The sequence below is a fragment of the Drosophila guanche genome, unplaced genomic scaffold (genome assembly GCF_900245975.1).
Source record: "Drosophila guanche unplaced genomic scaffold, DGUA_6, whole genome shotgun sequence".
NCBI lineage: Eukaryota > Metazoa > Arthropoda > Insecta > Diptera > Drosophilidae > Drosophila > Drosophila guanche.
Genome location: NW_022995743.1, coordinates 1280647 through 1303688, shown reverse-complemented (window position 1 = coordinate 1303688; position 23042 = coordinate 1280647). Strand labels below are relative to the sequence as shown.

General features: G+C 47.1%; 5 protein-coding genes across 5 annotated transcripts in view; 4 read left to right on the top strand and 1 right to left on the bottom strand.

The window, feature by feature from the left end:
- Window positions 1–23042, bottom strand: part of LOC117592156 (cyclic nucleotide-gated cation channel beta-3) — a 52090-nt gene that overhangs the window by 14489 nt on the left and 14559 nt on the right. Inside the window, exon 2 of the mRNA XM_034285728.1 lies at window positions 15101–15400. Within this exon, the coding sequence (XP_034141619.1) occupies window positions 15101–15332 (232 nt within the window). The 5' untranslated portion in view covers window positions 15333–15400. The remainder of the gene's footprint in view (window positions 1–15100; window positions 15401–23042) is intronic.
- LOC117592158 (trypsin) lies at window positions 2497–3518 on the top strand. Its single transcript, XM_034285729.1, has 3 exons — window positions 2497–2767; window positions 2818–3094; window positions 3159–3518. The coding sequence occupies exons 1-3, from the start codon at window positions 2523–2525 to the stop codon at window positions 3501–3503; spliced, it is 867 nt and encodes a 288-aa protein (XP_034141620.1). The 5' UTR covers window positions 2497–2522; the 3' UTR covers window positions 3504–3518.
- LOC117592162 lies at window positions 20613–21240 on the top strand. Its single transcript, XM_034285734.1, has 2 exons — window positions 20613–20717; window positions 20778–21240. Exons 1-2 carry the CDS (start codon window positions 20670–20672, stop codon window positions 21213–21215), a joined length of 486 nt encoding a protein of 161 aa, XP_034141625.1. The 5' UTR covers window positions 20613–20669; the 3' UTR covers window positions 21216–21240.
- Window positions 21418–22009, top strand: LOC117592161. Its single transcript, XM_034285733.1, has 2 exons — window positions 21418–21453; window positions 21503–22009. The coding sequence occupies exons 1-2, from the start codon at window positions 21433–21435 to the stop codon at window positions 21980–21982; spliced, it is 501 nt and encodes a 166-aa protein (XP_034141624.1). The 5' UTR covers window positions 21418–21432; the 3' UTR covers window positions 21983–22009.
- Window positions 22163–22995, top strand: LOC117592159 (Y' element ATP-dependent helicase YJL225C-like). The gene is made up of 2 exons (XM_034285730.1): window positions 22163–22247; window positions 22306–22995. The coding sequence occupies exons 1-2, from the start codon at window positions 22200–22202 to the stop codon at window positions 22951–22953; spliced, it is 696 nt and encodes a 231-aa protein (XP_034141621.1). The 5' UTR covers window positions 22163–22199; the 3' UTR covers window positions 22954–22995.

Below are 23042 nucleotides of genomic sequence, written 5' to 3'. Positions count from 1 at the left end.
CGTCGCCGAATCAGCTGCAGTCCGCGGCCCAATGTTTTTTTTTGATTAATTTGCAATTTGATTGCACAATGATTTATGTTTATGCACAAAGAGAGAGAGAGAGAGAGAGAGTGAAAGAGAGAGGGAGAAAGAGGGAGCAATAACAGTTTTTGTTGCCTTTTCTTTGGTTTTATTTTGAGTTGCTCCAAAACGAACAGCAGGAGGAGCACACAAGGACACACGCAAGGAACGAACACAAATCACAGAAACAGTGAGGTAACAGTGGGTGGTGGTATTAGTTGTTATGGGTGGTGGTGGTGGTGGTGGTGGAGTGGTTTTGGTGGTTGTATTGGTATTGCTTGGTGGCTTCAACTTTCAACTTTAACTTAACAAATATTCAACAACATTCCACAAATATTAATAGCCAAGTTCTAGTTTTTTAGGGGTTTACGTGCCATGCAAGAAGCGCGCTAGGGGGGTGCGGGTGCGGGTGGGGGTGCTAGGGTGTAGGGTGCACGGACTGGGACTGCGTGTGACCACCTGTCGTGCAGCTGCCTGCCTGTTCAGCCTCTGCCTGGCAACTGGCTTCGCTCGCCACTTGGAAATTCATGAGTTGTGCCTCTACGCTCCACTCTCTCTCTCTCTCTTTGTCTCTCTGTTTCTTTCTCTATAATAAAGTAGGAGCAGCTCAAGTGCCCACTTGACTGTCGAACAGCAAGACAATGTCCAAAGTTGTTGCTCTTCCCTGTGCCTTGTCCTGCTGTCTGCCTGGCTGTCGCCATCGAACTGCGTGCGGCGCCAATTTATTTCTATTACGAGTACTTCGCTGCTCTTGCCCCATGCCTGCCTGTTGCTCTTTTTGCCGAGACTCTGTCTGTCGCCCTTCCGCCCACCTGCCTCCAGCTGAGTGCCATCTGGGGCCTGGCTGGGGCAATTGATTATTGGCGGACCGCTTTTAATTATTGTCCATGCGGCTGCCGCTGCTGCTGCTGCCGCTGCTGCTGCTGCTTCTGCCGTAATTCAATTACGCTGCCAAACAGCGGATGGGCAGACTGGGGACTCCCCTTGTTTGTGTCGCGAAGTGCGAGTGAAATGCAAAAAAAAATGTCAATTACTTTGGCACACCTGGCGCCAGCTGTCCTTCAACTGCCACCGACATGAATTTCCACTTTCCACTTTCCACTTTCCACTCCGCTCCCCCCCCGTGCAGCTCCCTCCCCCACCCCAGCTGCTGGCTATAATTTCTAATTAATTTTCGCTTAATGGCAACACACAAATCAACTTGACCGCGTTATTTATTAACTAATTTCACAGACGAAGGACACTCGAGGTGGTCCGCCGTAGGCAGACAACAGACAGGAAGAAATAAATGTGGTTTATCCTCAATGTTTTATTAATAAATGTCCTCTGGCTCCGCTCTTCGTTTGCAACAACAAATGTGGCTGCAACTTGAAGTTGCTGCTGCTGCTGCTGCTGCTGCCTGGCAGCCATCTTGGCAAAAGTTTAGGCTCTGTTTCCTCTGCTGCCCCTTGCCGAGTGCATTTCAATGTTGGGTCTAGAATTGGTGAAACTTTGTCCTTGCAACAGCTGCAGCAGCTCTGCCTCATACTGTTGCCTGCGTCATAGGCAATTTGCGAGCCTGTTGCCTGCTTTGAGGCGCTGTCAACAGAAATTGTCCTGATTCCACGGCACAGACAAGAGAGTGGAGTGTACAGAGTGGAGACATGAATTCATCTCTGACCGCAGTTTGCAGACATAATCTCGAGAGTTTTTAATTTTGCTAATAGTCGAGTGTCATTAATTTAAACTTTTGCGCTCTTTTGCGTCTTGCGCTTGTCTTTGCCTGCTGGCGACAGTGATAAGAGAGAGAGAGAGAAACGAAGAAAAATGAAAAATCTACAGCTTAATGTGCGGCACTTTGTCATGGCCTGCCACCCGGAAACGGAAACTTGCGACAAACTTGCGCAAAAGTTCAACAAAACGCTTGAGCGGCCTCGCAACCGCAATCGCAGAGAGAGAGGGAGGGGGGGTAGAGGGAAGGGATAAGGGATAAACCCTCCCCATGAATTGTCAATAAATTTGTTTGCCGCAAAATCATCACAGGCTGTGCCACGGCCCCTGCAGCCGTAACCGAGTGTCCGAAAAGGGCAAACAAAAAAAAAACAAAAATGGAGGGGGATAGAGAGCGGGAGGGGGGGTTGGGCAGTGGCAGAGCAAAACTAAACCTCAATTATTTGGTGTAGCTTTGCCGCAGCAAATGAAAATATTCCAGCTAAGAGAGAGAGAGAGAGAGAGCTGCAAAATACTTTGACAAAAGTTGTTGGCCCAAAAAAAAAACAAACTTTTGCTTAAAACATACTTTCGAGGCTTGCACAAACACGCGGGCAGGGGGTAAAGGGGATCGAGGGGGGGGATTAGAACAAAAGAAGAGAAAGCCAGATAGAAGGAAGGAACTGCCCGATGTCTCCTTGCGCTAGTCCTCGATCGAACTGTCAAATGTTTTGCTGTGCATTTTTGTATATTTTTTACACATTTCTCTAGCAATGAATTGCACAAATTTGAAAGTGTTAACGATTTTAAGTCTGCTGGCAGCTGCCTGGAGCGACACTGGAGGCCGCGTGAAGCGCCTGTCCCTGCCCGACTTCGACATGGAAACACTGAGCCTGGCCAAGTATGTAGTCTCCATACGATCCCGCACCCCAGTGCGCTACTTTGGCGACAATCACTACTGTGGCGGTGGCCTCTTGACGCCCGATTGGGTGCTGACCTCCGCGCACTGCACCATGGAGTAGGTAGAGGACCAGGACTAGGCCATAGCTGACTTTGTGCTCTCTTTAGCGCCTCAAAGACCATGTTCAAGACGCGTGTGCTGATGGTGGTGGCTGGGTCACCGAATCGTCTGAAGTTCGTTACGGGCAAGACGGTCTGCAGTCCGGTGCAGTCGCTGCACGTGCCACGGAACTTTACGATGCTGAACACAGACAACATCGCAATGGTGCGGCTCAAGTATGCCATGCCCACTGGCAATCCACGCATTGGATACCTCCAACTGCCCGCCACCCCACCGCAGCTTGGCTCCAACTACACAGTTCTGGGCTGGGGCAGGCTATACGCGGCAAGAGAGCTACACAATAAGGGATTCTACTCGCTAATAGAGTTTTCTTTCCTATGTTTTGCAGGGCGGTCCCTTGGCCTCGAACATCCTGCAGATCGATGTGCTGCTGCAGAACCAAACGTACTGCCAGAGCAAGCTAAAGTCCTTCAAGTACGGCATGATGTGCGGCAACAATGGGGGCAACGACTCCCATCCCTGCTCCGGTGATCTTGGCGCACCGCTAATAAAGGGCAACACAATGTTTGGCATCGTCACCTATCCCTTTGGCTGTGCTTCACGCCGGACACCCTCCGTCTATACGAATGTTCAGAGCAACATCGATTGGATACGGCAAACGATGAACAGCAGCGGCAGGAGCAACATGATTTCGATATTAATCTTAAGCCTCTTGCAGGCCAGTTCGATGTGAGAGACACAATGGCACATGGAACAGTAGCTGGAGCACAATGGCTCTCTGTCTCTGGTTGGTTGCAGTTTCCATTCACATTCACATTCACTTTTGTAACTGCTACAAGCAGCAGTGGGGAAGGCAACACGAGACTGGACACTGGAATTATCGATGCATTCACGAGCTGCGAAGTCAAAATGCGATTTTGGATTCATAAACTCAGCTTACTGCCAATTGAACTTGATAATGCATGCACCCAGAGGGTGCAGGGCGCACACCTGACACGGCAGAAGGATGGATCACGCTCTGTGCACCCAGAACCTAATTGCCACACACAGGCGGTCCATGTCCATGCGGATTTAATTGACATTCGTCCCTCAATTTAGTCGCATTTAGTAGCCTGCCTTGTGGCCAGGATGCACACCGCTGAAGTGAAAATGGAATTTTGATGCAGTTACGGGTGAGCGTGAACTGAATTAAGGTGCGCTCCATGGCCAGTGGCGCTGGGGTTCATTACACTCTTATTCACACGATAAATTCATGCTCTTCAGCAGGCAAATGCCAAAAGGCACCTGCGCCATCCATTTGGGTAATGAATTTTGTACCCAGTGCTCCTCTGTGCCACACATCTTGACTCCTAGAGACGCCTCCAAGTAATGACAAAACATTAATGTAAACGACTTCATTTAATTAAACGCCCAGCAGGAGACACAAAACACACACAAAAAAGAAACTGAAACTGAAACTGAAAGTGAAAGATCTCGAAGACTTTTTCGTATTTTGTTCGCTTCAATGCGTATTGGGGTGCGAGAGGTGTGGCAGCAGTGCGCACGTGCGTGTAAGTGCGAAAAGCAGAGGAAAAATAATACAAAAGAGAGAAAAGAGAGCAGAGAGCTCCTAGAAATGCGAACTGTATGCCCGCTTAGGGGCTAGAGGATGGAGCTACAGAGGACTACTGTCAGTGGGGAAGTGGATTTCTTTTGGGTTTACTTTTGAGCCAGAGAGTGGCAGCAGTGTAACATTTGCATGCTGACCATTTTCATGCAGGTTTTGGCACTCATTTGAAGCTGCTGGCTGTCACACATAACCAAAGCAATACAATAAATAGCCAACAGAAACGAGGAGCACACAACACACACACCCAGAAGAAGAAGGAGAAGGAGAAGGAAGAGACGTAGCAGCAGATGTGACAAAGTAGAAGCATGAAGCAACTACATAAGGAGGTCTCGTCGCCAAAAATAAGCAGAACATGCGGGTGAAAGTGTGCTGATTAAGCAACGACAAGCAAACGAGCACTGACAATAAGCAGCATAACTCTGCCAACGACGAGACCTCCTCATAGTTACTTCATGAGTGGAAGCAGGCTGCCAAATGGGATTACAGACATAACGGAACGGGGCACACGGGAAGGGCAAAATCCGAAATCCAAATAGCGCAGTTGGTCAACCTCTTGGCAATTCCACACAAAGTAAGTTCCGAGCAATCCGAGTTCCTCATTCAGGGGAATTTTAAATTTTGCAACAATTTCAATGGATTTAAGTGACTTTGCTCATTAGCACTCGCGGGGTGGAGCTGGGGGAGCGGTGGCCGCACATCTGTTGCAACCACAACAGTAACATACAAAAAATAAATAAAGCTGCACGGTGGTTGGAGGCAAAAAAAAAACACCGAGAGCTGTTCATTTGCATGCTCTTGCGCTCATTACATTTACATTAAACTTTTAATATGCGCGGTCACATGTGGGAGGACATGTGTGTATGCATGCGGGTGCAAGCGTGCATTGGAACAGGACACGGGCACGGACACGGACACGGAGACGGCCACGAACACAACCAAAGAGACGTAACATGCATGCAGACGGAACCATGAAGCAACTATAAAGGAGGGCCCGTCGGCTTTTTAGAGGGAAACGTAACAATGCTGTCAAGCTCTACAATAATACGAGCACAAGCTGCTCATAATTGCGTCCCACTACGCTCGGGGGAAATGACTCGAGGAACGCTGCCGACGACGGGCCATCCTTATAGTTGCTTCATGGACGGAACGGAACAGGGACCCGCATTCGGAATATCTTGATCAGGCATCATGGAATTTTGTAAGTTAATTAAATCTCTCGGCCAGATGCTGCGGCATTTCTCGCTCATCGTTTTGGTCGCTGTCTCTCCCCAGGGGACTCGGCCGCTCGGCCGTCGATTGGGGGATTAACCCACCGCTGAGCACGGGCCGGAATGGAGACTAAGCCAGATCATATGTAGCTTTACCTCTGCTTATGCGCCAATGCCCCAACCGGTGACTGCGGGACTGCTGCCTCTCTCTCTCTCTCTCTCTCTCTGCACACTTTGACGTTGTCGTTGTCGTTCTTGGCTGTCTGCAGTCTTTTCCTCGGGGGGCACCGGCATGAATGTGAGATGAGCTTCGCTTGCTCGTGCTGCGCGCACCTCTCGACCTCTACGACAGAGCAGCAGAGAAAGAATACCGTGAGAAGCGAAGCGAAGCTCAGGACACCCTATCCAGCGCTTGCCTTTATTTGGCTTTGTTTTTGCCCTCTTTCTGCTAAAAGTGCGCACGAAGGAAGGGCCACAAGGATATCCTAGAGATATGGACACACTGGGTACCTGTGCGTGTGTTGTGCAGCTTCAAGTGTAAGTGCATTTCGTTATGAGCTTAGCAATCTTATAAATGTTTGCGTATTTGTTTGGCCCCCATCCTTGTCAACGTCGTCGTCGTTGTCGTTGTCGCTGGCTATTTACTCGATGTGACCTCTGCTGCTGCTCCTCTCAACGCCTCAACCTTTTCAGCTAAGCAACTGCAACTGCAGCTGTAGCTGCAACTGTGTCTGTATCTGTGTGTTTACGTATGGGGGCAGAGAGGTTAAGACTCACATAAATATCTAAAGGATTCTTGAGTAACTTCTCTAATGGATTTGGGTTAAAAATACACACAGCAGGGTGCTCGCTCGCTCGCTGCAAGGGCATGTGTAGGGCAAACATATGTGTGTTCCTGTGTGTGAGTTGTTTAAGCATTTTCGAAATTAGTTTAATTTTCATTTAAATTAGGTAAGCGAATTGCGAATGCAAATGCGAGGACTTGATGCCAACTGCAAGAAGCGGCAGAAAAATTGCAGCACACCGTGGAACTTCCACCTAGAGTGGATACTGACATTACAGCGAAGTTAGAGTGTTTCGTGGCTCCCAATCTTGCTCGGAGTTCGTTGGAATTATTGAATTTTGCATGGCAAAGTAGCTCCCGCTCCGCACCACTGTAATTAGTGCTGAATCTTGGCTGCCCCTGGGGGCATTCGCAGTCTCAGCCTCAACATCAAACAGGGAGAACCAAATTGAAAATTGTAACGATAATTATTAAGGCCAAGGAGCTGGCCCCTTGGCAGTTCCAATGCGGCGTATTAAAGGATTTTAAGCTGTGGAGCAACTCCTATTAAGAATGTGTATTGCTTTATGTACGATATGCATGCCATAAAGAAGGTGTCCCGTAATGGGTCGAAAGTAATAAGCATCCTCGACACAGAGACACACGGACACACGGACACGCAGACGGACAGGCGGACAGCTTATTGTTTACGACGTGCTTAGTGGCAAACTCGGCTTTAATAATGAAACGTAGCCGGCAGGCAGGGCAGGCAGGGCAGTGGCACACGCGCGGCCAGTTAAAGGCAATTGCGACAAATGCCAGAAGCAGAGCTACAGATTCAGTCTCAGTCTCAGTCTCAGAAAGCTAGTTGCATGGGTGTATGGTGTATGCCCCAAGTAGCAAATGGGATTGGCTGCTCCCTTGGTCGCTGCCATGGAGTGGCGTGGCGTGGCGTGTGTGTAATGTGAGACAAGACAGCCGCACGTGATGTGATTAGGACAAAGCCTCGAACGACAAAAGAGGCGCAAACATGGAAGACAACAGCAACTTTCGAGCTTAGATTTTAATTTTTGCCAGCGATAAAACGGAAGCCAATGACCCAATTTGGGCCAACTAGGCGTATGCTTAATGGCATCCTGCGACTCAGGTTTCCCAGTGGCTCTCTCCCGTGTGCTTCCGTCTGTGCCTCCTGTGATTATGTAAATAGCAGGCCAAAGGCAAATCCCATTTGGGAACTGCTTCAAAAAGAGTCTACCCAAAGTTGCATAATGCCAGCTGGCTGCTGCCCCAAGCTACTGTGTGGCTGGCTCTTGGGCAGCTTCAATTGTTTGCCCAGCTATCAGCAGTTTCCTCTTCTAAGAGATCTGATCTGATTGCCTCCGCTCCTGCTCCTCCTGCCTGTTCCGTAACACTTCAATTAGTCCCAAAATCCAACAGCTGCTGCTGCCGAGGCACTTTATCTTCCTGCACCGCAAACCAAATCAACAACACAAATCAATAAAATATCAAAATGCTGCCCGGTTCGGGTTCGGGTTTGGTATTCCAGCCATTCGAGGAGCAGCTTTGGACATAGCTTTAGGATATAGGATTTAGTTTCTGCCGTCTGCCGTCTGCCTGCATTTTGCATTATTATTTCGTTTTTGGTGTGTTGCTTTTATGGTTGATTTTTGCCACCTTCCCTGGCTGCCTCACAGCTCACAGCCATGTTGCCAGAGTTTGTGCAAAGTCAAATTAAGCCAAAAACCACTTAAAGTTGCAATTTCCGACACAGCATTCAGGCCACATGCCTCAAGGATATGGCCGCAAACAACACAAAAACTGCGCAAAATGCAACTATAATTAAAAGTTTCCAAGCAAAACCCAAGATGGAGATGCAGAGAGAGAGAGAGGGCGATGGAGATGGAGGGGTTAAGAGAGAGTCTGGATTGAACATCCTTTCTAGCCGTGGGATCCTGTTGTTACCCAAAGGATTTTCTTCAATGAACTCCACTGGCGTTAATCGCATTTGTGTGTGTGTGTGTGGGGGGGGGGAACAGACACTTGTGGTATTTATTAATTGATGAAAATGCACATCCAGACCCGAGACCCCTCTTCAGTAGAAACTGCTCTTCCCCCACAATGAAAAGTTAAATTAATTTCTGTCGACAGCACAATGCCAGCGACAGCAGAAAACTTTCAAATGAATTACATATTCTAAGCACGCGGTTCTTTGTTTAGCTGTGGGTGGCATATTAGAGGGCGCGGCAAAGTATTTGCTTTCAGCATTGTTGTTGCTCTCCCGCATAATTGTATTTGCTTTGGGGCAACCATTTTGGCTGCCCCTTTTTATGTTGCAGCTACACTGCGGCACGAGCCGGGCATGCCGATTCAGCAGCACAACAACAGGAGAATTTACATGACTTTTTGGACTATTTTCGACCGTTGAATCGTGACAGCATCGTGTCATGTTATCCTTCGAAACACCTTAAATTAAAGCAATTTTTAATCTATTTTCGACTGCCAAAAATCTCTCTAAAACATGGAATATCGCAGCAACATATTAACGTTACAAATACAAATTATTTGTGACCAAAAAAGAGTATCCACAACTTCGGCTAACCCTCACTCAGGCTCTTACCGTTTGTGTTTGTATTTTCATTGGTTGAAAAGTTTATTTTGGACTCGCTGTTTTGTTTTGCTTTGTTTTGTTTGTTGTGTGTTTGTTTGTTGTTGTTGTTGTTGTTGTTTTTTGTAGCAACTGTTAAATTGTTACAAAAATTACATATAACTGTTAAGCGAAAAGAGATTCGCAGCAATTACAATTGAATTGACTTTTCAATTACATTTTGTGGCAAACTTTTATTTTTAAAGCGCTTCGATTGAGGGGACACACAACAACAGGCAAGAAAAGGGACAAGGGTTTGTCTGTTGGACGATTGATCTTCCATTTTTTGTGGCATATTTGCTTTGACTTCTTAGACAGAGAGAGAGAGTTGCTGGCTGCTCCCCCACTCACTCTCCCTCTCATCATCATGCCATGAAGCTCTAAAACGAAACCTATTTGGGTCACACAGAGCAGAGAGGCTCAGGCTCAGGCACTGTGCCTTAATGGCCCTTGCAGAGACCTAAAGCAAAAAGCTTACGGAACGTATAATATGAGCCCAACGGACAGGCGGCAGCAGGAGTGTGCAAAGAAATGCCTCTCCCCTGAGCCGGACATGAACTCGGAAGCCAGCGAGGGGCTCTGTGTAAGAGCCTCTCGGACTGCTGCAGTCGGAATGCCCTCGCACAAAGGATATCAAATTTAAGTGCACACACACACACACACACACACACACACACAGCACTCAGAGTGGAATCGGGGGGGGGTTGACTTTTAAGAGTTATCAATCAGTGGGAGTGGGAGTGGGAGGAGACACTCGATAAAAAGATGAACTTTCAGGGGGAAAGCCCCCACAACAAGGTTAAGTCCCCTTTTGAAAGCAACCCAGGACCAGCAGCAGGACCTGCTGTGTTTTTTTTTGTGACCTAATCGCATTGAATTTAATGTGGAGAAATTTCTGCGCCACAACTTCAGCTGCCCCATTGAATTGGTTTCGAATTCGGTTACTTTTCCTTTGGCAATTCCTTTGTGCGGAGCCCATCAAAATGCTTGGCAATTTGTATACTTTTTTATTGTTCATCTTGCCAGACAGACAGACGGACAGACAGACGGACAGAGAGAAAGCGGTCTTAATTTGATGATTTGCCATCAAGAGCGAACTTTAACTTTGGGGGGCAACTCGACAACAGCAGCTTGTTGCCCCTTTTACTGTGGCAACCGCCATGGAAATGGAATGGAAATGTGCCAATCATATCACACACATGCCCCACGGTGGGACAGCAGTCACACAGTCACCAGTTGGACAGTTGGACAGTTGGCGACCCTTTGCGGGGGAGCCTGTCTGCCTGTCGTGACACAAATTCTGCTGATTGGCAGCCAAAATGCGATTAGGTTGCAGTCCCATTCCCAGTCTTTCCACTTCTCGTAGCTGCTGCTGGCTGTTGGCTTCAAGACTGCCTTTCTACATGCTCAAAATTTGCATTTTTTTGCGGGGTTTTCCTGCTGTCTAAATGGCGCTTATCGCATTGTAAAAAGGCAAATTTTAGCCGCAGAGCAAAGAGCGAACGAGCAGCAAAAGCATCAAATTGTAATCCTCTTAGTTGGCCAACAACAGGGGCCAAAGTGTCCTGCCAGCTGGCCGAAAAACTTAATTTTGTGCAGCGCCAAACAGCGCCAGCCAGCGCTGTAATTACCACATAAATTCCCCTGCAAATTGCTCGCTTCACCAGAAAGGTCCTTGCCCGCAGGCCAACAGACATCAGAGCAGAAGTTTGTGTCGAAGTTTTGATACCTTTTGTAAACAAATATTAGACACTTATCGTGCACAAAAGCAACCGTAAATAATTGACTTTTAATGTAAATATTTAAGAAATATTAGCCAAAAATATATAAGCTACTCTTTGGATAGATATTCCCGCACTTTTCTAGAGTCTCAGCTGAGCTGAGGTCAGACATTAAGGAGAATTTTTGGCATTAGCTTTGCCATTGCAAAGTGACCTGCGGTCACTGGGCGCCAGTTAATCCCACGACATATGTATGTATGTAGGGGAGGCTACGAATTATCACTGGCTGTTGACCGCAACTCTGACTGGAACCAAAGACAGAGAGAGAGAGTGTCGAGCAGAGCGACTGTGGCTGGAAAAATAATAGGTTTATGCCACCCAAAATGGCAGAGGGCGCAAGTGATTGATATGCAGGACATGTTCTGCCACAAGACAAACACACGCACACCCCCACATGGCTCATGGCTTTAAGTGCTTAATGTTTGATGTTCGGTTCGTCTGTCTGCCTGCCTCTCTGTTTGCCTCTCTTTCTGTCTCTCGCGTCTTTCTGTCTGCATGTTCGTGCGTGTCCGACTGTCGCCCCAACAGCACTTTCGTTTGCATTGGCAAACGGACAAAGGGAGGGGGCCAGTTAGGCAAAAGCTTTAATTGGGGATGGAATGGACTTGCTTTGAGCGTAACTGACACAATTATTGGTTATTGTTAAACATTGATTAAGGTTAAATCAGAACATAATTGAGGCACAACGACTGTTTACAGTGTCACTCCGAGAGCAGAAAAGTATCCGCTCAAGCACTCAGCTGGTAGCGGGGGACACGGCTGCAGCATCTTCACATCATTTGCATATGCACTTGGGCTTATCTGGTCATTTCCTATGTTCTTTGTCGCACACAAGCACCCAAGAGAGTAGGGAGAGCCAAAGCAGAGCTAAAGCGTGGAGAAGAGAGATAAAACAGATAAGGAGAAGCAGCTCAATGGCCCTGCAAATGTGCAAAGAGCGAAACGCTTTAGTAGCTTGCTTTCTACATCTATTTTGTTGTTGTATTATTTTGAATGTCCCCTCCCACACATATTCCCAGCTGACACCTGGCCGGATGCCAACTGATGCTGCCACAGCCACTCAGCCACTCAGCCACCAGTCCAGCATTTGTAATTGCATTAGAGAGCAACTCACTGCGCGCCCTTTGCACTCCTATTCCCCATTTGCCGACAAAGAAAATCCCCATACCTAAGGCCAGCTTTAAGTGGCCCTTTGTGCTGCACGCACTGACTGCCGCGTCCAAAGTTGTGCCGCGCGGCACTCGGGCAACAATGTGTATGCATACGCAAGGTAAGAGTCCCTGCCATACTCTCTTGGCTCTCGACAACGTAACTGACAATTAAAACCAAGCCGTAAGCCAGCAGCAAAGCAGCAGCAACATTGTGGCACGTTGAAGTGCATGCAACTATTTTTGCATTCCAGCCCCAACCCCAAAATATACTGCGGGAGGGGGGAGGGAGACGATACATTGTATCGGCAATGGGCCCCCCTTACGCTTCAATGGCTGCTGCTTGCTCTTACTGCTTGCTGTTACTGCTTGCCCTGCTTGCCGCTGCTAGTACTGCTTGCCGCTGCTAAGTGGTAAGCTAATACGTTCATTGTGATCGCCACTCAAGTGTATTCTCTATGCATTGCTGGACATTCCATCAGCTCCATTGGCCATTGTGGCGCAGATTGCTTTTATAATTGAAAATACTCAAATTACAGATTGCATTCAAAGTGGCAAAGCGGTAAGCAATAACTGGAATGATGCTGCCATAAAAATGACTGCAGTAGAAGCCAGGAAGACAATTGTTGAAGGACTCCGTCTGACTCCGTCTGGCACATGTACCCATTCTACCCAGTAAATTCTAATTAAAATCTGCGTGCCAGGTGGCAAATAAAACTAATTATATGTGCCCAATTTTGCCCTGCTGCAAGTGCAAAGTGAGAGAGAGACTCTAAAATTTGTCAGAGACAACTGCTTCGCCGCCCTCCCTCCATCGTATTCAAGTGAACTCTGTTGGCAAATGGAAAAAGTTTCAGCCACGACTCAACTGTGTCTGGCGCTGAAGTCTTTTTATTTCGGGTTTGAGTTTGGGCTAAAAGCAAAAATCCAACAAAAATAGAAACGCAAGAAAAACCAGAGGCGAAACTTTCAGCAAAAACTTTGACCGGCAGCAGGCGAAAGAGGAAAAGGATTGGGGAGAGGGTGCAGACTCCCCCTGGCAGCTGACAGTTGGGCGGGAAATCAATGATGCAGCAGCCATTCTTCTAAGACCTTCTAAGCTCAATTATTGCAGGACAAAAGACAAAAGCGAAACAAATATGGACAGAAGGAGAGCGATAGAGAGAGGGAGAGCTGGTAGAGATAGAGAGACAAAAGCCTGGGCCATTGTGGATGACTATATTGTAGGGCAATTTCCAGTTTAATGTGCGTCCCCAAAAGGCAATTTCAAATGGAAAAATGGAACAAAATCGAACAGAGGCACAGAACACACACACACACACAGACGAAAATATAAAATTGAATATGAAAAAGATGTTAGATGTACGGAATGGCTGGATAGATAGAGAGATAGACGAACAGAAAGATAGATCTCAATTCAATTTCATTTTCACATTGATCGATGTGCGCGCCAAAGTAGGCAACGAATATTTTTGAGGCAAATTCAATTTCCAAAGCTTTTCCCCCATCAAAGGGGAATTGGAAAATGGCTAGAAATAAGTGCAAATCCACACACACAGAGACACACAGAGACACACAGTGTATTTCTGCTGTAGATTTATTCACTTGTTCCCGTATTTTATGCTGTATTTTTGGGTGTAAGTCAAATTTAATTTACTGCTACTGCCGCGCCCATCCACCACCACCTCCTGCAGCACCTAGAGCACGAGGGAAAACTTTGATCAAAGCTCTGCTGAAAATTGCCTTTGTCAACACACATGCTTGTGTGTGTGTGTGTGTGTGTGTGTGTGGCAAAAGCTGCAAGAGAAATGTACTAAAAATTGTTCAAAAACATTGGTCGAGTGTGGGTGCAAAATATGGCAAACACTTTTGTTGTATGCTCATTTTTTTTGTGGAGGAGGTTGCGTTTTTGTTTTCTCTATCTATGGAAACTCCATCAGTGCCGCCTCTCCCTCGCTCCTGCCGCTCTGTGCTGACTCTCCAGACAAAGCGTTAAAGCGTTAAGCGCCATTAAAGCCAAGTCTCATCTCTGCTCTGGCCTTCTGTGTGCGATAAATGTCAATTACATCTCTGGCCAATAAACAACACAAAGTTTTACAACAGTTTTCTGTATTCTGTATTCTGTTTTCTGTATTGTTGCAGCAGCACAAAATCCCATTAAACGCATTGCGCATACGCCCCGTAGCACGAGCGAGATGGAGAGCAAGTCTTATGGCTGACAAATTGAAGGAACATTCCGCTTATGTGCGAGACACAACAAACACAATCGACGAAAATAAATCTACGCTCTGATTCATTCGTACCGCAGAGTCCTGCGTCCTGCGTCCGCAGTCCGTGTCCGTGTCCGTGTCTGTGTCCGTAACGAGCGGCAAAAGTGGGCCCCAAATACGGATTTATGCCCCGCTGATAAATTGAATTTCACTCAAAATTAACTGTAAGCCAAAGCAAAGAACGTGCCACAGAAACATCTATGCCACATATGTGGCCCATAAAATGTGACAAGAAAACTAACGAAGGAAGGAAGGCAGGGACACTAGGGGCTTAGACTTTGGCTAAAACAACACACACACGAATGAAATTAGGGGCAAATACCCAGAGAGAGAGAGAGAGACAGAGTGGGAACGCCACTTGTCCTGACAATTGCCAAAGCATATTTGTCATCTGATTGATTTATTTGGCAGCTGCAAAGATTGTTGGCTTTTGGATGCTTGGATTGTTGGTTTCTTGTGGCTTGTGCCAAGCACTTTCCTTGCCTTGTCACATCAAATCTACATCTCCGCTCATTAGGGTCCAGATTTCCATAATGTAGTGGCAGAAGTGGCCACAGGACACGGGACACAAGCAGCCAGCCAGCCAGCAACCAGCACATAAAAATGCAAATAAAAGTAAATGCAACTTCTGCGGGGAAAAGTGGTTGTCCCCTCACTTTTGATTACTAAATGAGATGCACTACGAGTCAACTCTGAACTACCAGACGACATGCAGGCGGGCAGACTATGGTGGATTGTTGGGGTCACAAAAGGTCAGCGTTCGGTGTGGATTTGGTTGGTTGGTTGGTTGGTTGGTTGGTGGTGGATCTATTTAAAATGTGATTCAGGTGCTAGATTTTTCCTACTCCATAATTGATCAACTGTGGGTTGGGGTTGCTGTTGGTTAAGCGGAGAATGTGCCACCCACCTGTGGAGTATCGCGGCGTTGAGGCTGCGCCGGCGGCATCGCTGCTGGCAATACACCCGCCATAGGAGAAGTGATGACTGCTCGAGCCGGTGCCAGAGACAACGGCTATTTCCTCCAGCTCATGGCCGGGCGAGGTGCCGGCCGATACCAGGCGGGTGGAGGATGTCGCCGAATTGCCCTGCGAGTTCTTGCGTCCACGTAGCGAGAGCACCAGCCTTTTGGCTGTGGACATGCCCTCCAGCTTGTTGTCTAGCAGAATGCGGATGCCGCTCTCACTCTTCCGCTCTTCAATGGCTGCTCCTGCAAGTGCAAAAATTGAAAATGGAAAATGCTAAATGCTAAATGGAAATGAGAAACTTTTTCAATATTCTCCCAGCGAGCATCCGCCCCAGCTCCTTCTTCGCTATTTATTTCGTTAATAATTTAGAAGGAAAAGCTTCAAAGAATATGATAATTTCACCCCCCCCCCACCAAAAGCACAACAAGAACAGGGGGGGGAGGTGAGCATGGAATTTTCATTTTCATTTTCATGCTCTGCCAGTTTCAAGACAATGAAACAACTAGAAGAGAACGAGTGGAGCGAGTAGAGCGAGGAGCGAGTGGAGCGCAGTCCTTAAATTATGCAAATGCCTGCAATCAAAACTTAAGAAATGCCACAACAAAAAACGAAATATGTTTGAAAGGAGAGCTATCCAGACATTTGCATATGAAGGGGGAAAGCGGCAACGATGATGCCGCATTAAATATTGAAACTATAAACAAATATTTCTGACAAATAAAAGCAAAGAAAATCAGCTGTAAGGAATATTCCCTTTCATTAACTCGTTTCATAAAATATCCTCAACTTAAAGTAATGAGAATAATTCTGAATTCTAATAGCACTGAGCTCTCGCTCTTTCTGTAGCTCTCTGACGTATCTTTCTCTGTATTTGTGTGCTCTTTAGGGTTTTGGGTTGCTAAAGCCGCTTAGCGCAAGAAAAGAAACAAGCAAACAGCAAATGATAGACACACGCACACACGCAGTGGGACATCCTAACAAAAATAATATAAATAAATGTCTACACAAAAAAATGTCTATCTTTTAGAGGCAACAAGACCGAGCTCCCGCAACCGCTTGCCTTATCATTTTAATATTTAATAAGCATTTCGCAGAATGGAGCAGGCCGTGTAGGAAGGAGTGTGGAAACCCCGAATGAGGGGAGGACTCCCTCTCCTACACAGATATTCAGTTGAGTGTAAACTTGATAAGTTGTCGCTCTGGCAAAATGTACAACATATTGTGTGTGGATTTAGCAGGGGAACTGGCAGGACTGGCGGGGGAGTAGGGGAACCCAATGGCAGTGCTTCAGGGGCATAAGAATACGAATCTGATTCTATTTTGTGATATTTACATACGAGAATTATGCCACTTTAAATGCCTGGATTGACAATTGCTGGCTGCTGGCTGGCAGCTCCTTCATTGGCTCTTTAAACTCTTCAGCGAATGGCTTTCCCCGCTCCGCCAAAAGCTGCCCCTGCATCCATTCGGCTTTCCGTTTGGATACGTGACGAATAACAAATTTGTTGGATTTTGCAGCATTTTGATTGAATGTTGCCTGCCCCCAGTCAGCCAGCGCTCTCGCACGAGATCCAAATACAAATATGATTTATGAGCCGCAGAATGCCAAAGAGTAAGGGCACGGCCAATGTGGTCTAACCAAGGGGAATTCCTACTGCAGATGTTGCAAACAATCACACACACACACACACACAGAAAAAAGTAAGAGAGAAACTTAAGAACTCTGGCTGCCTCTTGGCGCTGCCTGACTTATTACACATCCGTTTCCGGATTGCGTCCATTCCCTGGTCCATGATTATGCAAAAACCGATTCAAAATTATTATGCTGCACACTCTGGCATATCCTGCTGGCACCTCTCCAGCTGCTGCTTTTGGCAAAGCCCAAAAGGCAATCAAGTGTTGCCAAAAACCAAACGCAAACACGAAATTTCGCCCAAAAAATAATAAAAAAAACACAAAAAACCCAGAGGAAACCCAAAATTGCAAAAGAGAAAGAGAAAAAGGGAATGCGGGGGATGGGGGGAATGTGCCTTGTGCCGTGTGCCGTGTGGCATGTGAATTCTGGGCAATTGTTTGCATTGTGCAAGTGTCAACAGCATTTGCAATTCCGTTGCAATTTTTAGCACCTTTTGGGTGCTTTGAAGCTCGCTTATTGCATTTCCATTTCCCACCGCCAGCTGCCTTCCACTCTGCCGTTTTGTCCTCATCCTCGTTTGCTGTGAAAATATGGTAATTCCTTTGGCATCGAAGGTGGCACCACCTTCATTTCGTATTGTTTTTCAAGTTTAAGCCAACATTTTGACACTGGCATCCATTGTTCATGATTACATTATGAGCGTACATACCATACATACATCCATGTACATATGTATGTACTTATGTATGTGCATTTGAGATACTTTCAGACTTAATTGCCATTTTGTCTAATTAATGCAATCCTTTTTAATATAATCCTGGCGCTTTGGGTACTTCCAAATGTGCTCGTACATGCCCATTTATCCGGCTCACGTTGCACGACTCGCCGAGTGGCTGTCTGTTTCACAAAAGTGACATAAAAAATGAATTGCCATCAATCCAAGCTGGCATCAGTGAAGATTCGCAGCACACAAGAAAAGGCAACTAATTAGAGGCAAGAGTCGCGAACGGACAAGCGCATTAACTGAAACCGAATCTGGGCAAAACACCAGAGACTGCTGGCAGGATACTCTATCCCGATGAAGCCACGAGCACATTTGTCACACAAATGTGACAGACAGCAGATGCAGCCCGGTGGAAAGTGGAGCTCTTGATAAAGAGAGACATTCGTATGTGGCCCACAATGGGGGGATTTTATATTTCCATGGATACTCCTACAAAGGGTACAACAAATTAGAGACCCACACGCACTACTAATTTATACAGAGAGACAAAGAGAAGGAGGGAGAGCTGCACTAACTACAAGCATGAAGCTGAGAAATTAACGGTGCAGCAACTCTCTCTTTGATGTGCCCAAAATGAATGGGAGAGCCAGCAGACAAGCATCTTGTAACAATTGCAAAATGCAATTGGAGTCCTTGCAACTATCGGAGGTGTATGCAGGCTTATGCCACTCCTTCTCCACCAACGCATTTCCTCAATTGAATCGATTTGCAGATGCCACAAAGAGTTACACACAGGGTGGCAGCTGGTGGCAACATATCCTACTGGAAGAATTTATGCAGCTTACAACATTTCTATCTGGCAGCAAATCAATTGATTGGCCCAACACTTTTTCGGGCATTACCTTTCCCTCTACGCCTCTCTCTCTCTCTCTGAAATATTTAATTGCAGTAAAACTTTTGGTGTTTTTCGTTAATTTTATTACAATAACATTTTCGCTGGCACACACACACACACACACACACAACGCTCCTCTCTTGAACCCTCTCTTTTTCTCTCTCTTTTGGCTCTTTTGTTTCTCTCTCTCTCTCGGCTCTGCTTTGTTTGCAGCTCTCCTCGTTCTGGGTTGTGCTTCCCATCCAACATTGCGCACGAACTGCAATTTATAACTGCATATACGTGAGCCCCTGGCCCCTTGCCCCCTCCCTGTGGCATATAAACATTTTGTTAGCTGCGCTTTGGTTATGTTCTTCGATGCAAGGTGCCTGGCCAGGCACATCTCACATCCGTGAGATACTCGGCATTTAGAGGAGTGCCCAACCCACACCCTGCTGCCTGCTGCCTGCTGCTGTTGCTACAGTTTTTTCGAATCGCCAGAGCGCAAACAAACAAAAGGGTCGCGGCGGCTGAAGAACAGGCAAGGAAAAACAACAACAAAAAAGGGAAAATGAAAAACAACTTGCAGCGAAGAATGCCAACCGAATGGGCAAAAGAGAGATGTGTGTGTGTGTGTGTGTGTGTGTGTGGCCCATTCAGCGGCAGTTTGCTGGTGCAGCATCCACCAATATGTGGCGTGGCGTGGTGTGGTCTTGCAACAAATTTGCTGGCACAGCAGGCGAAAATATGTGCCAACACAGCACAGCAATCTCCAGGAGTGAAGAGTGAAGAGTGGAGAGTGTCGAGAGCGCAGAGTGGAGTGTGGCAGGGTTATGGTGGGTAAGGATACGACCATTTCGCTTTATTGGCAAAGTCGCAGATGGAGTGCCTCGCAGGGAGCGAAGGACCTGGCCGGCTCCAGAAACTTACGGCTTCAGCGCAAATTCCGCTTCTTCAATGGCTCATCCTGTTTATGTCTCGGGGGAATTTCCCTCGGAAATGGAACCGAAAATTGTGTAAAGGCAAATGTCTTATATGTCACCCCATCGCCTGATGAGAGTTTCGGATGCAGCCTGAGGTTGGCAATCATCAATCTTCCTATGGCTGAGGCTTAATTAGGCGTCCCATTTGGAGCCCAGGATCCCAGTGTACCCACACCATTGCCTGTGAAAATATTTGCATTCCTTGGTGGCTGAGGCTGAAGGTGTCTCGGGTCCAAGCACCGCCATGCATGGCTCCACCTAATTGGATTCTAAGTTAGCTGTTAAAGCGGGTAGGAGTAGTTGCAGTGGGAGCGGGTGCTGCTCGCCAGTGCAGGTGTTAAGGCGGTCGCTTGGGCTTGGGACAGCCAACCCCTTGGGCCCACAAATTAAATGTCATTCTCAGATTTCCCTAGCTATATCTGCTTCGGCTTTAATCCACTAGCAATGGGCCCCTTCCAATACAAGTTCTGGCAGAACACAGAGCAACGGGGCAAGCGGGCAACGAAATTTCAATTATATGGAAGATATCTCCAGCTGTACGTCCATCAGTTTCCATCCCTCCCTCTCTCTCTCGCTCTCTCTCTCTCTGTCGAAACATGCGTGTCAAAACAATTGTCATTCATTTTACTCAAGGCTCTGGGCTCTGCAGCCTCTGCAATTATGGGCCAATGACATGTGTTAACAGTCAAACCCCAAGCCTCCAGGCCGCTCTTGCTCGGTTCCATCTCCGCAACGTTGAACATTTCCGCCAGCCATTTTTGCCCATTTCCTGCAGCCTTTCCACTTGGAATCCATATGGGGAGCAAGGGCAAAAGATGTAGAAGATATGTACAAATGTATGTACATGATGCTGAGGCTAGTTCCACTCTGCTATCAGCTGCCTTGATTACGGCTGTCATATTATTTTCACACTTGAAATGCTGCTCCTCGCATTCGCATTTCTGCGGCACAAATCGATCCGACAGCGCGGTCATTATGAGCGTTGGCCATTATAAGTATGACACTTGGCTGTCACTCTTTACACGAGCCCTTACACGACGACCGACGAGTAGTCCTTGGGCAGCATGTCCTGCTCCAGAGGCCATGTGTGTGTGTTGGTTTTTCTAATATCCTAACATTCTTTCAGATGTCAGTAGATGGCACATCCGCCTCCTCCCACACTGGGCGGAGTAATTGATGCTTTTCCAAGGATTTTCGTGGAATTTCGTACAGATAGCAGGCCTAGCAGGCCTAGCAGGGGCATTCATGTACGCACACACAACCGAAACCGAAAACACACTCACAATTCCCCAAGATGCTGCTGATTCGAGCTAAAATGCTCATCGGAGCCTTCATCGTGCTGGTAAGTGCGGGTAGGACAAGAGATCATACCCAAAACTCAATTAAACAATGCTCCAACCAGATGCCAATGCTGACACTGGGCAGATCTACAGCCAAACTGAATGTAACCCATGCAGGGGATGATTACCCTGTCACCCAGCAGCAGGCCAATGCGACAGCAGCCACTCTGGAGACATCTGAGACAGCAGCAGCAGCTCTGGAAGCAACAGAAACATCCGCTGTACACCACAGACGCATCCTACGAAAGGCTATCGATATTCCAGTGATTGCGATGGACTATGAGACGACACACAAGCCCTGTGACATGGACATGCGCGGCATACGACGCTACATTCCGGCCTTTCCCAATCAGTGCATTTGGAGCTACAACAATCGCTACACCACCGAGGGCTACTATCGGGTCTACAAGATGTACCAACTGGAGGCATTCTTCTTTGGCCAGTACTACGAGCGTCTCAAGCGGTACGAAACGGAGCCACATAACTACAAGGAGCTGTGAGGCGGCATCCTGCAAAACTCCTCGAGTTTCGATTAACATTTGGGGGGGGGGGGGGGCATTGATTTAGTTTTCACATCACCCTTGAGATCTTTTTCCTCACTCATTGTTGTTCAGTTCTGTTCAGTTCAGTTCAGTCAGTCAGTAGTATTGTTGTAGCTAACTTACATATCGGAAATTAAACATGAACCCCAAATTGTATTTCATTTACTTAACGCTTATGGCGGAGCTGCTGCTTCTGGTAAATGCTTCCGCTACGCCCTGGAATATTGCTCATTGTTTAATTGCAGTCACAGCTACCCTATGCGGATGGCAGAAGTGTCTCAATTGCGCCAACGCAGCAGCAGACGATACAGGAGAGCAGCAACTCTGCGATTAGCAGTAGAAATTCCACCTCAACCCAGGACCAGCAGAGGAACTCCACAACCCCTTCAGTGTCCACCGATGAGACTTCTGTCGTTGTCTCCGTAACTGCAGCGGTGCAGCATTTGCGTCGCAAGAAGCGTGAAACGCGCGTGGATATTCCCTTTGATTTCTTCACGAATCACATGCACTGCGACTTCGATCAAACGGGCACCTACAAGATACTCGACTTCTTTCCCTTCACTTGCATTTGGTTGCAAAACAATAGGCACCAACACGAGGGCTGGTTTCGCATCTACATGCAGGCACAGATGGAGGCATTCTTCTTCGGGCAGTACTACGAGCGACTGCGACGCTTCGAGCTCGATCCGCACACCTTTGACTATCGAGAGACGCAAATAATCTAAGACTCTCTATACTAAAATTACATGTAGATTGTGTTCTCTAAGAATCTTTCTGTGATGATCTTTCAATGGGAGCTGGAATGTACACTCGAAAAATTCAAACAGTTGGATTTTCTGGTTATTCACGCACTGAGTTAGCTGTCTAATCTTTTGGGGGTTAGGCAACACACACAAAACCCTGCAAAACAAAAGGAAAACGAAACCAAAAAGCACACAAAACATGAAGGGGATCTACACATTAGCTCTGCTATGGCAGCTATTCCTAATGGTGAGTACTTTGAAGCTTGGCGTAGTCTCTAATGATCGAACACCTGCCCACTTTACAGGCCCAGCTGCCATTGGGGGATGCCAGGAGTGTGTCCATTGCTGCAATACAACAGCAGACTAGCAGCGGTGGTAACAGCAACACTAACAGCAACAGCAGCTCCACCGCGACCAGCAGTAGTCTGCCAGCAGCAACGCTGTCTGCTAACCCTGCTGTTAACTCTACAGCTAACACAGCTGTTAACTCTACTGCTCACCCAACTGATGACTCCTCTGCTAAAACTGCTGTTAAGTCTACAGCCAGCCCCGCTGGCAACGGCAACTCTTCTGCTTACACTGCTGCTAACACCGCTGTTAGCACCGCTGTTAACTCTTCTGCTGAATCTTCTTCTGCTGCTATCACTGCTCAATCATCGCGATCCACCATCAAGCACATTCGGCGGCGTAAGCGTGAAACTCTGGTGGACATACCATTCGATTTTCACACCAAACATCTTTCCTGCGACGTCGATGTGAAGTCAATAGACTATTTCGTTGATAGTTTGTATGGTTCGTGCATTTGGGCATTCAACAATAGGTTTGCCCACGAGGGATTCTGGCGCGTCTGGCAGATCTTTAGACTGGAGGCATTCATGTTTGGTCAATACCACGAGCGCATGAAGCGCTACGAGATCGATCCTCACGGCTATGTTTGGCCATTAGGTCAATAGTTGGACTACAGATATCAATAAAATGATGTGTTTAAACTTGAATCTCATGTCATGCGCAAGGGTGTGGTGGCTGGGTATACCCTTGAGTT